The sequence below is a fragment of the Gopherus flavomarginatus genome, chromosome 11 (assembly GCF_025201925.1).
Source record: "Gopherus flavomarginatus isolate rGopFla2 chromosome 11, rGopFla2.mat.asm, whole genome shotgun sequence".
NCBI classification, from domain to species: domain Eukaryota; kingdom Metazoa; phylum Chordata; order Testudines; family Testudinidae; genus Gopherus; species Gopherus flavomarginatus.
The window spans coordinates 44,686,102-44,702,011 of record NC_066627.1 but is presented as its reverse complement, the minus strand read 5'-3'; the positions used below and the strand labels follow the sequence as shown (position 1 = coordinate 44,702,011).

Sequence of the window (15,910 nt, the reverse complement as noted above, 5' to 3'; positions counted from 1 at the left end):
GTTCAAAAGTCTATACTGAAGGTGTGCCAGACAAGTATGGACTTTTGGGACAATAAGAGTTAAGTGGATTTCTTGGTGAATCTCTAGGGAGAAGTTAATGCAAAGTTCCTAACTTTGGTGATGCAAAAAGCCAGCCTTTCAAAGCTATGTTCCAAAGAAAGGGGCACTGTCTGCGGATTACCTATTACAGAAGACCAAGATCAAAGACTGAAGCTGTATAAAGCAGCAGCTAACCTGTCCAATCTGAGTTTTTGTTTTGGATTTAAGGGATATGAACTTGTAATGATGGGAAAACCCAGCCCTAGGTTGGAATTGGGGGTGATGCTTGTAGGAATTTTTGTTTTATCATGTCTTCTCTGTAATGCTTAAGAATAAAAAAAGTGATTGCTTAGAAAAAGCTGTAAGTGCAGGCAATACACTGGTCATAGCCTTCACAGAGAAAAATGCGCAGGCATAGGCGTGTTTAGGCAGTCTGGCTTGCTGGGGATCTCACAGTATAAGGCAGGGAGCCATGCAGCCTTAAAATCCCCAGTCAGAAGGGAGTGAGATGCAGGTCTCTGCACAAGCGAGGTGACAGCTGGGAGCCAAGAACCTTTAAGTAGGTGCCCTCAAGCAAGCACATAAGGGTAAAATACAGGTACAGTTACCCTGAAATTGTAACTACATCTACTGAAGAGAGGTTTCCATTACTGGTTAGCATGCACTCTGACATACCTACCTGTGTTTCTTAATTCCATTCTCATGAAGCTGCCTCGCTCCATTATGTTTTCCAGTCCTATTGCTTTGGGGTGGATCCAGATCAAGCATTTCTGCAACTTTATGATTTGTTTCTGAAAAGTCTCCTGAAGAATTGTCGGAATCGAAGCCTATATACAAAAAATACAAGTCAGTAACTTTCTCAAGAACTTTATGACTCAACATACAGTACCTGCTTACACTGCACACCTGTTAGTAATATACTAGAAGTATATACACTTACCTTAAAAACCTAGACATACACAATGCATTTTACAATGTAATATAACCAAGTCCAGAACCTTTGTTATATGATTTAGTTTCCAAGAGCCAAGTATCACTTTAGTATCAAGCCCCTTCAACCAAGTTTTTCATCCTGCCAAACATAATACTGTGAATTGCTCAATAGTTTCTAACCGGATTAAGTCTACAGTCTTCCCTACTTCAGAGCTGCAATTTAAGTATAATTATAATAATTTTGTTCAATTACATGATTTTGCATGTCCTGCCTTAAGTGCAGGGGACTGGACTAGATGACCTCTCGAGGTCCCTTCCAGTCCTACTCTTCTATGATTCTACTTTGTTATAGGTCTTCAAAAAGTGAAGATGACCTATTTATACAAACAGTTTTATTACTAAGAGACGATAAACAAACAGACATTGCTAAATCAGAGTGAACTGGCACATACGTAATTGACTTTTAAGTCTTGTGTACAGTTTCTTTACAAAATGAAATGATACAAAGAAACAAATGCTGAAATAAGGAATACACAATTTTTTAAAATCTAGTAAGATGACATGAAAACAAGAAAAGCATAGCTCAGAGAAGATTGTTTGGATGGCTGATAGCATCAGAGAGTGGACACCCAGTTATGCACAAGCAAGTCTCTCTCTCGCTAGAAGCAGGGGGTAACAAGGTGACTCACAGACCTAGTCCTGGGCACCCCGAGAACCATCACACCATACTAGAATGGAAATTGACCAGATTCCTCAATATATGTTCCCATCTCATGCCCAACCTCTATGACTAAGCATGCGGCCTCTTTGGTGCCATCCACATCTATTACCAAGGGGCATATCCTCAGGTGTGTATCAAGATGTCTCATACTGCAGGAGTGAATCCACTCACACACACACACACAGATTTGCAGCAATATTTCACAAATTCAGGGTATATAGGATGCTGTGATGTAACAATTTTGAAAGAGTGCTTAAGGAAGTGCAATGAAGCAATGTAAATTATACAGGTCTTTTTAAAGACATTTTTAGACTTGGTTCTAAATTGTGAGATTGGGAAAAGTAGATGCTCTAATAATGGGAATGGGGGAAATCGGGATGTTGATCTCCATTTTACAGGGAAATAAAAAATGAAGGCACTTTCAGTGCATCCATTGATCCATACTCTGCAAATGTAAGTCAGATAAAAAACACCCAAAATAGAACTCCTGAATTTGTATGACAGCCAAGTTTGTATGACAGGAAGTTTGCCAGCAAAAATGCTTCACCGATCAAGGCTTTTACTTCCTTCAACTCACTAACCGATATTCAGGGCATCAGTATTAACAGAACCTCTCACACATCCCAAATGCTTTCAAGATTAAAGCATCTGTCCTTTGAAGTGAACAGAAGAGCACACTTAACTGATCAAGTGTCCTTCTCCAGTTAGGGCCACCAGAACAGGAGCTCATTGGTAATGAAAACCAATCATGAAAACTAGAACCCATGCATCACCCTGACTCCTTTCACCAGTCACGTGGTCTAGGAATAAAAAACCTGCATGGAAGAGTCAGCCAGAGACAGAAGTTGGCAGGAGCAGCTGCAGAAGCAGTGCACTGATGCCAGAGTGCTTTTTGCAGTTTTCCCCCTTGGCCCTCTCTTCCCTATGCCAAATGGCTCTTCACACCTACCCTCTCTCATGTTCCCCCTCCCTATTTTGTCTCTTTTAGGTAATCCTCTAACACAACTCCACCCACAAAATTTAAAAACAACGACCACCACCACCGATAGAACTAATATGACACTGGCAACCTTCACCCTGCTTATATGAGAAAGAGTTCGATTAACTTTAGATCAGGCTTTCGGAATAAGAATCAGGTTATGACAAGGGTAATTCAGCTTTTAACTTGCTCTGAGTTTAGTCCAACAATAAAGGGTTTTAATACTAATAAACTAAGGGAGAGCTATTATTTTGATATTATTAAAGCAGAAGTTGTATTTTTAGCTCCCATGAAGTGCTTTCATTCTATTAGAGCAATTCCTTTCAGAAAGTTATACAATTCTGAAACAAAAAAATTACATTCCCAGCATGCTAATTTTAAGCAATCTCAGAAGCAGTGGGAAGTATCGGTGGTGTGATATTATTTCATAATTAGCATAAGGCACAGAGGATGAGGTCACTCATTAATCCCTTCTGCTACACCCCAATCTCCCAGGTGTGTAATTATGTAATGACAAACTCATCCCAATGGGATTAACACTTAACTGGGAACAATAATAGATGCAACATACAGATGAGTAAAATAAACACTACTTTGGAACACCTGTCTCAAACACATGCTTATCATTAGCCAGTCCACAGTAAAAGGGACATTCATTTATAATAAAGTGTAGTTAAATCTCATAGAATACTATAATTCTTACCAGCTACTGCCAATGAGTCAAACATGCCTTTAAAAATACCCTGAAAGCTCCATAAAAGGCTGAGTCAGTCTACAAGCTTATGATTATCAGACAAGCATCTCACTGTGGAATTATATAACCTTTGATTGTGCCTAGAACCCTGCAATTTCTTTGAGGGAATAATTATTTCAGAATAACTGAAAAAGTGTCCCAGTGTCTACATACCAATCATTCTATTTCACTTCAGTAAATGAGTCACTCATGCTGTTCTCATACGTCAACATGTATTTAATTCAGATGGAAAGGGTGATCACACACAGAACAAAATATAATTTCATCCGGTCATCATCAATGACTATACAATACCAAAACAAATATATTCAAATTTTGAGGACAGGCAAAAATTCTTCAACTCCGGTAGAACATATCTTAAATACATCAGAAATAGGTAAATCTGCTCTCTTAACGGTTTATTTTCACTTAATTTTATCTAAATTTTAAAATAGGAAGCACAGGTAGGTAATCATTAAATATGACAACGACTCCATGTGCACTCTAAACCAGTTCTCAATACCAAACTCACAGGAAGCAAGAGCTGTTCTCAGACGTTGTTAAGCTTATCTACTGCAAGTCAGCTGAGAAAGTTTTACAGTTGTTAGCCAAATTTTGTCCCTGCATGTAATTTTGAATTTTAAAAAGGGAGTAGAAGACTTTGTAGGACTGCTTATAAAAGCTAAAAGTGGCTTTTTTGAAAAATCCAGAACATGTTACTGAGAGGGGAATGATAAACAACATTTGAGTGGGACTTTTTGAAAGAATATATTCTAGGAAATCTCTCTTCTTTGGACATCACTAAGTAATGCCTCCAAAACAGAGGCATTCACCAGATAAAGATTAGTAACAGGATAGTCATTCTGTAGTAAAAAGGTGTGAGGTATAAACCAGGTGTGGGATTTCAGAGGGGAAAAATAAGAAGATTGTGAAGGCAGCAGTGGAAAGTATCAACTTAATCCTCTAACACAACTCCCAAACTAGATGTTTTAAAGGTGAACCAAAATGCTTTTAAAAAAAGCTGTAGATCCAAAATCATTCACACAACATATATTTAGACGTGGTCATAAATTAATCCATTTCAAGAGTTTAAAGAAAAATGACTTACCAGTAATTCTGTTTTTCATAGTTCTCTTCTTCCCCATCCTGCAAAGGAAAATGAGCCCATTCAAACTATGCTATACCTCTACCTACCAGGAAGCAAGGAGGCAAAGTATTCCATGAGTCACAGAGTATGTACGACATAAGACCTCCCCTTTTATCAGTCATCAGCTTCCTAAGCTTAAACTCCAGGTACTAGTCACTAGACAGGAAGAAAATCAAATTCATGATGTAACCTATCAAGAGCCTTCAGACCTAGAGAGGGCAGGTGGGAGAGAACCTGAATGGCAGACCATGATAAATACAATTTATGGAATTGTATTTTGTCAGAGGTCACCACTCCCCCATCCTTTGAAAGAAAACAAGTTTTTACAGACTGCGGTTGTACTGAGCCACTTTCAACAGGAGGCAAGGCTTACCTTTCACAAGACAATTTGAATGCACAATCAGAGGCAGAAAGTGCTGATATAGTCAGATCCAGATGGTAAAAACCATGAATTAACCAGCAACTGAATAGCTGATGCTTCAGTCCCTCCTTCTCCCTACTCCCCCCGCCAAAAAAGAGAGAGAAATGACCTAAGTTGAACAACAATTAACAGTAAGAGGAGAAGAGCAACCTGCTCAGGTACACGCCAGGCTGAGAGATTAGTGCTTGCACGACAGCTGAAGGAGATTTCATGGTATTCAGGATTAACCCTTGGAATAAAGGTAAGAGCCCATCAACAAGATCATTCTTTTTGGCAAAGATGGAATCATTGCAGCAACTAGCCAGGAACTCTTCTCTTTCTATGGCAATTCTTCCACTCTACATATCTGATCCATTGACCTGAAGTCTGGCAGAACTGATGAAGGGAACAGAGTCTCACCACAGCAGGTCCAGATGGCATAGAAGTCCTTAATGAGTCTAAGACAAGCTTGACAGAGCCAAGAAGCACAGTAACCTGGGCAAGAAGTGAGTGATCAAAGTAACCCGTTCACTGACCTTTCCTGAAGAATCTCTGGGCTTGTCTACATGGTGCTTTAGTTTGCACTAGCAGGAGTGTAAATTCTAATGTGCACCAGTGTGTTGTGCATTAACTAGCCCATGTGGATCCTACTGGTGTGCATAGAAGTTCCCTAATGTTGTCCCTGAATGCAAGGAAACTATTCTCCACCGAGAAACACAAGATAGAAAATTTGTGCTCCAAGTAACAAGCTCTGGGTTCCTTGATGCCTGCTCACATGTGCAACCACCATTTACTTAGTGAGGATGAATCAGGACACAGGTGTCACAAAGAGGAATTCTCAAAATATGCAAAGACAAGTGAGCAACACGCAGTTTTATCACACAGGTCCCTGGTGAAGTGTCTGTTCCCCACTGAAAAATCCCAGACGGAGAAATAGATTCCCCACCCCAGCAGATTGGCATTCATTCTTGCACAAAACAAGTGTTCACAGGGGAGAAGATAAGACACAAGCACAGGCAGGATGTCAGAGTCACCACTTCAGAGAGGCTCTTGCTTACTGTGAGTTTGGTACTAGTTCCTCATATGAGGAGGAAGGACAACGTAACTTGGGCTATTAAGGAACTCAAGCGTATCCCGGTCCTCTTAGGCAGCACAGTGGACTACAAGATGGACATCTGTACATCTGAAGGTCACATCTGCCCTTTTAGTGGCAAGATCAGTGGAGAAAGAGCATATCCATGGAAAGAGCAGACTGCTGGTTCTGCTAAGAGCATCCAGCTTTGAGGGTCTCAGGTCCTACAGAATTCAGAAATGATCACTTCAAACTGGACACTCCACAGAACGATCAAGATCCAGAGTCTGACCATGCACTCCTTGGAATATAGATCTAAATCAGGGACACGTGGACCAACCAAGAACCCTGATAGGATAGCTAGAATTAGGACCCACTAGAACCTAAAGAGGCCCAACAAGGGGAGCCTGTGGCAGGTGCATACTCTGCAGGGCTGGGAGCAGCAAAAAGACGGGCAGACACAAAGAGGTCAGGCAGACAACTGCAGAAAGACCTTAGGGCAGTGGTCCCCAACTTTCTTCATCTGGAAGGCGCCAGACAAAAGATCGTGGCAGTGGTTGAGCATCCGCCGAAATGCCACTGAAATTCAGCAGCATTTCAGTGGCGACGCCTCTGGATAACGCTGCTTGTCTGCAGCAAGCGGAGTCATCCAGAGGCACTGCCATCAAATTCGGCAGCATTTCGGCGGTGACGCCTCTGGAGGACATTGCTTTCGGCGGCATTTCGGCAGATACTTGACTGCTGGCCAGGACACGGGTGCATTTAGATGCCCCCGCGGGCACCACTTTGGGGACCTCTGCCTTAGGGCCTGTTCCAAACACTGGTGAGACACCACCACACCAGCAGGTGGGTCTAAACAGAAGTCCTGGGATTCACTCCAATACACTACAGCAGTAGTGCTCAACCTACTTACCATTATGGGCCACATATACAGCTCTCTATGTTTTATGTGGACCACATCCACCCAAAATAATATATATAGACACACATTCAATCTGTATGGCCCTGAGGATGTCACATGGGCCACAGCTGTGTGCTGACTTGGCCACAAATGGCCTGCAGGCTGAGAACCACTGCTCTACAGAGTTTGGGACAGGCAGTCCAGACCAGCAAGCTGGAAGGTTACCCTTAGAGAGCAGCAGGCTACAAACCACATGGCTAGACGGGGGAGAGGACAGCAAGGGAAGGACAGTCTGCTACTGGTAAGATAAACACTAAGAGGCGAAGGGGGAGCAGGAAAACCTGCCACAGAAAGTCAGCACTGAACATGGCTCCCCATCTAAACCACGCCAGAAGTCTAAGGACAGGGAAACTTACGCCAGAACAGTGTGCTGGAGGGAAAGACAGTAGCCAGTGAGAGAAGAGGTCTGGAAGCAGCAAAACCCACAACAGGAAAACCCATGCAGCCCCAGCTCCCTGACTCATGAGAGGCCAACTTTGAAAGCACTGTGATTCCAAGCCCATACAAAAAAACCAGTTGGATTTGGAATGGGGCCTCATCCCTTTAAAGGGCCTAGGCCTGGCCTATGCTTAAAAATTAGATTGACCTAGCTACATCACTCAGTGCTGTGAAAAAAGTTTCATGACCTGTATGATGCAGTTAGGTCGACCAAACTCCTGGTGTAGGCACGGCTAGGTCAACAGAAAAAATTATTCCATTGACTGAGCTACCATTCCTCAGAGAGATGGATTAACTACACAGACGGAAAAATCCTTTCCATTGACGTAGGCAGTATCTACACCACAGCTGTGCTGCTGTATTGTAGACATATCCAAAGACCTGGAGCTTCCTTTGCCAAGACTTTTTCCTTCTCCTCTCTCCCATCACCTTTCTTTTTGCATAAGAATAAGATAAGCACAGGGTTAGAGGGGTTCTCAGGTCCAATGCCTGACTCCACACTTCCAGCAAGGAGGGAGCAAAACACCGGAGTCAGCCAGCTTCCAATATTTCCCATTCCTCAACGTTTGAAAAACCATTCAGGAAGTTGGAGGTTAATAAAGTTTTTTTAAAATATAAATTTTTTAAAAGCAATTCAGTTCACCTTTAAAACCCTGTAAGGTTATTACAACCAACCAGTGTTCCTCATTAGTTCAAAGGAAAGTACTGTGACACAATGCTCAGGTGTCAAGAGGTTCACGTTTGCTTTTCTGACGGCAACACAGAACAGCAAAGATTTTGGCTCCTTACACTAGGAGTGTTGTTTTATATTAATGAATTTCTAACTAGAAAACACTTTCCACTTCAGCACCGTGGGACAAGTTCTCCACTGAAGTTAAAACAACACTCAGCACTTACATAACAGTTTTCATTTTCAAAATGCTTTACAAACATTAAGCCTCACCAGTCTAGTGAGTTTATCCCCATTTTACAGATCATGAAGCTGAGGCAGAGGGGCTAAACAATTTATTCAAGGCTATAGGGAGAGCCAGCGTTAAGAAGCTCCTAGCCCAGCTTCAAAGCAGCAATAAAAGGATTTCCTTTTCTTCTCTTCAAATGGTTTTCCTCATAGATTAATGGTGATGGTGCTTGATTTCCTAACAACAACAGATTTTACACTCTGGCTTGCCACAAGCACATACAAACCGTCATTTTATTTTGCAGTTTGGCTTTTACTCACCCGTAATGGCATCAAAGAACTCCTCTTCACTATTCATCCTTCAGTATGAAGTCTTTGAACTGGCAACTTGGCTTCCTCTAATGCATCATTTTGCTGGATTTAAAGATTAAACATTTTTGTGGAACGGAATCTTCCTTCATAAATACCAAGACACTTTAGATGATCTATTTGAGAAGATGGGGGTGGGGGAGGAACAGAATATTAGTGCTTTCACATTGCTTATTTTGGGGGAAAACCTTACAAAACCCATATCCTCCAGTTTCCCCATCCCTGACAAGTGAAAACCTAGGCACTTGACCCTTATGTTTATATCCACTGGCATTTAATAACTGTGTGTGTGGGGGGGGGAAAGAGATGATAAATATAAATCCAAAATAGGTTTCTTTAATAAAAAAATCAAATCATTCCAAAGATGGGCAATACAGCCTCATCTACTACTGTAAGGAATGGCAGAACAATTTATCCACACTATCATTTTCTATATATTTATACTATATACTGCCCACTGGCTTTACAGTCTATACCAGAGACTTTATACTAAGAAAAATAATTGCAAAACACTTCTTTAATTTACTTCTATTTGTATTTAAAACAAGGCCAGCAGCAAAGCTAGGTCTCATACAGCGGATGGAAGCCAGGGCAGTCAAGTACCAGCAACGGGCAAAAGTGTTTGGTAGAGGAAAATTTGCCCTCTTAGAGGGAAAAACAGATTATCAGCACACTTACCACCCAGGACCTACTCTGTATGGACTATCAACCCTGGAAGTCACCTCTGCAGAAAAGCATGGCACCACATAGCTATTTCTGTTCTGGAGACCTGGAAAGTCATTCGCAGTGCAGGCACTCAGTTGTGTCAGCCACTGCCAGACTCAACTTTTGCACCAACTGGCTGCAAGCCAAGGTAAAGCCAGTCAGTGGTTTTGTTTTTGGCAAGAGTGAATAAGGAAGAGAGATAATGCCACTTTCTCACATACATTGCAGCTAAATACACTGCAAACAAATTATAGATGTATGAAATCCACCAGGTAGACTTGATGCACAGGCTAGATTTGATTTATTTCAGTTGCTTGGCATTTATGTATCCAAAACATTACACTTGGTTCAGTTTCAATTTAGCCAAAGCAGAAAAATCAGATACTTAGTACTATATGCAGTATTCATAATACTGAAGGCTTAAAGATTCAATAATTAATCAAACATGCACTAATACATAACACTAGCACTGAACAACAACAACAACAACATAATACAAGTAAGACAGAACTAGAAGTCCTGACTATTCGCAGTCACTAAAGATCCCATTTCACCTGCAAGAGGAGCAGTTTTCTGGGGGAAAACGAACTCTGGCACTTCCACTTGGATTAATGAAAACCACTGCCATTCGATCCTTCACCTGTAATGTCTTGGGATAGCTCTGTTTTTCTTATCCAGTTTAGCTTCTTGCTGAAGTGACTCCAGCTGCATTTCAAATCCCTTTAATTTTTCCTCCAGAACAAAAACCACGCGACTCCCAATACAAATGCAACCTTTCTGCTCTTCATTCAGACAGAGGAACTTCCACAGTGGAACATTCCAGTTTGTTTAGTACCATTCTATAGTTCACTTAAGTTATTACTTCAAGACAGGCTCTTAAGTCACAATCGGTCAAGTACATCTATACAGCCAATGGCCGCCCACGACAACAAGCCTCTGAGCCCATGTCAACAGACTCAGGCTTGCGCTACCATGCTGAAGATAGGTGTGTGGACAGCACGGGCTGTGAAGCCCCTCCCTAGGCTTCAGAACCTGAGCTGCAACATTACAGAGCTATTTTTAGAGCCCTAGACAAGACCAGCATTGCAAGTCTATTGACCCAGGCTCAGAGGCTCAGTGCTCCATGTTGCGTAGGCATACCTCAAAAACCAGGAACTTAAGTCTCTCTTTCCCAGAACTTCCTCAGAACTCCCCTTCTTTTTGCTGAGTTATATGCCTTGGTATTGGTCTCAGCCCCGCTCCTTGTCCATAATCATTGCTCAGAGCCTCCACTCAGCCCTTAAGAGTAATACACCCATAGCAATAGTTCTTAGTTACAGTCCCTCACCCCAAATCCAGAATTATTTGCTGCTACTGCTCGAGATGTCTACAGGAATGTAGTAAACTCAGTTGGTTAACGTTTCCTTCCTTTTTTCCTAGGTGCTACTAGAATCTGTGCAGTTATAGACCTTTATACCTGCTTCAGCTCCACTAGTTATCAATTGCTCACAGCTACCAGGTTGCTCATCTGACAGACACACAAACTTTTCAAACAAACAAAGACACCCCACCCCCAGCAACTGTTCCCACTTTCAGTGTTGTGGAGGTGCAAGAAGGTACATAGAGTAACAAGACAGCTAGAAATATTAACATAAAAAAAATCAGAGGGACACTTAAAAAAAATTGTTTTCTAACCTAATCATCAATAAGTGTTCTGCCCTAGAGGAGGGGACAAATGAGTAGCAGGCTAACATAAGCCAAATATGGGCATTTGTCCCTGACACCATTCAGGATTATTTTCTAGTGTAACTTCATGGGTCAAGATGAAGAACTAGCTCAGATATCTTTGGCTCAGCTAAAACAAGAACAGGGTAATATGCTCCCTCTCGAGTCCATGGCAGAGCTACCAATATTTCAGGAATACCCTGGCCATAATTCACTACCAGCAGAAGCAACATTGGAAGCAGTAGCACCAACATGCCACAGTTCAGGGCAACTGCACCTGAATTTCCCCTCCATGGTCCAGCAAAAGCACTCACTCTAGGCTCCCAGCTTCTCAGCCCACAGCTCTCTTGGGTGGAGACCTGCCTCTCTCTCCCCACTCTGAGCAGGGTATTTTTAGGCAGCATAGTTCCCTGACTATACTATGATATTCCCAGCAAAAGACAGTCTGCCTAAATGCAGGCCTTGCTTGCTTCTCTCCTCAGAGCTGGTACACATTATTACGGCCACAGTCACAAATTACCACATAGTTCTTTCTAAGAAAGAACTTTTATTCTTAAGATAAAAGCATTACAAAGAAAATATATTAAAAATAATAAAAGAACCTACATGCATGCTAATAAACTTAGAGATCATTCCCCTACTCCATCAAGGGCTTTGGTTGGCGATTAGTCCTTCAAACTCCACACAGGGCTTTCTCCTGTGGTCACAAGTTCACCAGTGCGTCAGCTCAGAACCTGAGGTTAAAAAAAAATAAATCTGGACATGTATAGTCTTGAGAAAAGACCACCAAAGGGGGACCTGCTAACAGTTTTCACAGAAGTTAAGGGCCGTTATAAAAAGGAAGAGACCAGTTGGTCTCCATGTCCACTGAAGCCAGGACAAGAAAGTATGGTTTTAATCTGCAGCAAGGGAGATTTAGGGTTGATATTAGGAAAAACTTTCTAATATAAGGGAGTTAAGATCTGGAATAGGCTTCCAAGGAAGAAAAGGATGCAGAATCCCCATCATTGGAAATTTTTAAAAACATGTTGGCCAAACACCTGTCGGGGTGGTCTAGATTTCCTTGGTCCTGCCGCAGCACAAAGGGCTTAACTTGATGACTTTGAGGTCCCTTCCAGGCCCATATTTCTAGGATTTGCATTTGAATACAATGAATTCCTAAAAATGTAAGATTTAACTTAATTCAATAGAGTTTGTCCAGAATGTTGCAGGATATTGTCACATCTGCCACAGACAGGTGTCAATGTATTCACTATTATCATCTAACCCTTAGACAACCCAACCGAAAACATGCCTTGAGTCCACTAATGAGAGAGACAACGACATTTCATCAAGGCAGCTTGCAACATAGGAGTTTTTCTGAACTGTTCAACACCGACTATTGACACAGCCATATCTACAAGTAACAACTTCTGCCATCTCCAGCTGGCTAGAATGCCCTTGTGGATGACCACCTGTCCTCTGTGAAACACGCCTTTGTTGTTTCCCATCTAAACTGCAGTAATGTAGGCCACTTGAACTTGAAAGCATCAACCTTGAGAGAATTACAACTGGTTGAGAAAGCCTGGGCTCTAGGTGCCCACTCCTCAGGGTCCTAGAGCCTGGGCTCCAGCCTGAACGTGGAAGTCTACACAGCAATGAAACAGCCCCACAGCCCGAACCCAGCAAACCCGTCAGCTAGCATGGGCCAGCTGCAGGTTTTTCTTTGCTATGTAGTCATACCCAACCAACTGCCCTAAAGGTTCCTTTGGTTTTTCTGAGGGTAAGGGGGTGCACTAAGAGAGAATATATTTCTTTGCTGTAAATTTTAGCAGTCTGTTATTTAGTGTGGTTTACACTGCATATTCTCTCTCTGTATCTGAACATATAGTGTTTGTAGAAGATATAGCTATCAGACTATTCTCTTCCTTTTCCATGTTGACAATATCTTAAAATGTTTTGCATTACATTCCCAACTCAAGAAGTTACCTACATTCATTGAACACAGAAATATTCAAAAGGCCAAAAAGATTTTATAAAAATAAAAACACTGTTAAGAACGTTTATTGAATTAGTTATTTCCCACTGTGTGGCCTACACAGGTTTCACTAAAGCCAATTTTTATTATACACATGCACACACCAGGGTGACCAAGAGCAGAAAAGAAAGGGGAAAAAAATCTGAATTTCAAACTAAACATTCTATATGCCATGTCCACTCCATGTTCATGATGACCTACTGAAAGCAGAGTTGTATGCCATCGAGTTAAACACGTTAAAAGTATGTGCCTGTTTTACACAGAAACAAAATCTGCGTACCGAGAACAGTGACAGCAAACATACAGTATAACATGCCAGTTTTAAATGGCATACAGTTGTACATATAAATTGTGCTAATTTTCATGTGCAAGACAGGGATTCTGCCCACTGAAAACATGGCACGTCCACTTCTACCCTTACCCACTCCCACTCTGTGTTCTGTTGAACAGGCAAGAAGGAGAATTGTATTATTTAGAGCCAATATAGAAGTTGTAGTGATGTATATTTCAACATAAATGTCAGGGTGTAAAAAAATCGTGAGTTAAAGTTTTTTCCATCTTGTTGCATTCGTAAGCAGGATCAAAGGTTGGACCAGTTTTCACTCATTGTTTAAGTAACAGGCTGAAGTTTTATGTAACACTTTATGAAAAGTAGACTCACTTTAAAAAGCAGTCTTGTGTATTAACAACGTTGAAAATCTGAAGTATCCCTCAGCTGCAAGCTTGAGACGAAATTACTGTTTATCTGGAATACAACAAGATAGAGAGATCATCAATTACATTTCACATAGGACTTCCAAGCACAGCAAGCTCTCCTGCTGTGCAACCAAACACAAAAAGACTTCAATAAAAAGAGCTGCAAAAGAAAAATACAAAAATGTTGTGGGAAAGAACTGGATGGCTCAAGATACTGGTTTAGCACCTTTCAACTCCAGGTCAAAAGTATGCATCCAGTTCAGAGATATAGTCATTGGAAGCTGGGGGGTCATTGGATTTATTTGCAATCAATTATTAGAAATTTAGACAACTGTCAACCAAGAACCAGACTGAGATCACAATCCTCGCTGACAACCAAGCATGGAATGGAAACAAAGGGTGAACTACATGCCACAGAGGAAACAGTGTGCTCTACCTGTTCTGAGTAGATAGGATCTCAGCCTCCAGGGCTGTCCAACTACAACTATTTTTTTTTTTTTAAAGTAGCAAGAACGTTTTTGGTTTCACTACTCCACTGCATTCTCCCACCCACTGAACTCTAGGACATTTTGAATTGTTCTGCCCAGGCTCCCTCTTGACAGTCTTCTGCGGGGTCTTAATCTTAGGTTTAATCTTGATTGTACAAAGCAAAAGAAGATTAAGCAACTTGTCCAGGGTCACACAAGAAACCATTCCCATTCTCCTCAGCTCCCAGTTCATTTTTGTGATGTCATAATTAACAGTCAAATGTGTTGTTGGGGTTAATAAACTGGTGAAAACATTTCTGGGATACAGCTTGATAATGAGTAAGGGAACTGGAGCCCAGATATGTAGGAAAGTGGTTTGGTCAGTTTTGAAATAGAAAGCAGATAAGACAACAAGGTCAAACTAATGGTTTGATACAGTGATACTCTCTCAAAAAAAATCAAAAGGTGATCTTTCAGAACAAAGCCTGCAAGCTGAAGCCAAACCACAGTCTAATGCAGCCTCTTATTCAGATACAACATGTAAAGGAAAGGTAACCCATACTGAGGTCAATGAACATAAGAACAGCCGTACCGGGTCAGACCAAAAGGTACATCTAGCCCAGTATCCTGTCTATCGACAGTGGTCAATGCCAGGTGCCCCAGAGGGAGTGAACCTAACAGGGTAATGATCAAGTGACCTCTCTCCTGCCATCCATCTCCACCCTCTGACATCAAGAGGCTAGGGACACCATTCCTTAACTGTCCTGGCTAATAGCCATTTATGGGCTTAACCTCCATGAATTTATCCAGTTCCCTTTTTGATGGCATTACATCAGTACAAATGAGAAGCAGGTCCAAGAATAGGGTAAAGAGGAATGTTAAGCTGATAAAGTTATTTTAAAAAAAAGTTTAGAGCCCAAAGAGCTAGAACTACCCATGGCTGGACTGAAGTTACAAATCCTTTTGGAAGGCATTGCCCCCTTCGGTTACCTGCCAAAGCCAAATCCTGCGTTCTGCTTCCCATGCAGCAGCCAATGACATCACAAACACCTATATAGTGCAGGAATGTGCTTCCTGTTCTATTACAGGAATCCAACTTTATCTGGTTGCAAAGCTAAATGCTACAAAAATCAGAACTATTCAGAGCCAAAAGTTGAAGCTAAGCAGGTTGGCAACTGGTGATTTGAGGGACCTCACAGAAGAGTTTAGACACTTTAGAAACAGAGGTTTCAAAAACGTAGGGTTTTCCACCAGTATCATATGCTAATAATTCCGCTCCCCCACTGTTGTTCAGTGACTCCATTTATTGCTGCTGTCCATTCCCAATGGTGGCTGAATGATAAGTATGTACAGCAACTCTAAAGCACTTTGGGAGCCTTTCAGTTGAAAGGTTCAATACCAATATTAAATATTGCATGTTCAATAACCCATATGCAGCAGGAAATTTTGGCCTTTCGGCATCTTTGTGAATTTAGCTTAGACACTTTCTAGTTTTAAATGATCTGAGGTTTAGTTCCTCTTTGTTCCTATCCTCATTACATTGTGATGGGCTAGTTGTGCAGAACATCTCAACAGCATCATATTTCCTAAACCAGAGTGGGAATAATTTGATGCTTATGTCACTTTTTACA

At 41.5% G+C, this 15,910-nt stretch overlaps 1 protein-coding gene across 1 annotated transcript in view; it reads right to left on the bottom strand.

Moving 5' to 3' along the window:
- Window positions 1-15,910, bottom strand: part of OSBPL2 (oxysterol binding protein like 2) — a 54,477-nt gene that overhangs the window by 28,534 nt on the left and 10,033 nt on the right. Inside the window, exons 3-6 of the mRNA XM_050917834.1 lie at window positions 13,778-13,861; window positions 11,706-11,833; window positions 8,643-8,806; window positions 719-866 (exon numbers count right to left, since the gene is read on the bottom strand). Of these exons, the coding sequence (XP_050773791.1) occupies window positions 719-866; window positions 8,643-8,679 (185 nt within the window). The 5' untranslated portion in view covers window positions 8,680-8,806; window positions 11,706-11,833; window positions 13,778-13,861. The remainder of the gene's footprint in view (window positions 1-718; window positions 867-8,642; window positions 8,807-11,705; window positions 11,834-13,777; window positions 13,862-15,910) is intronic.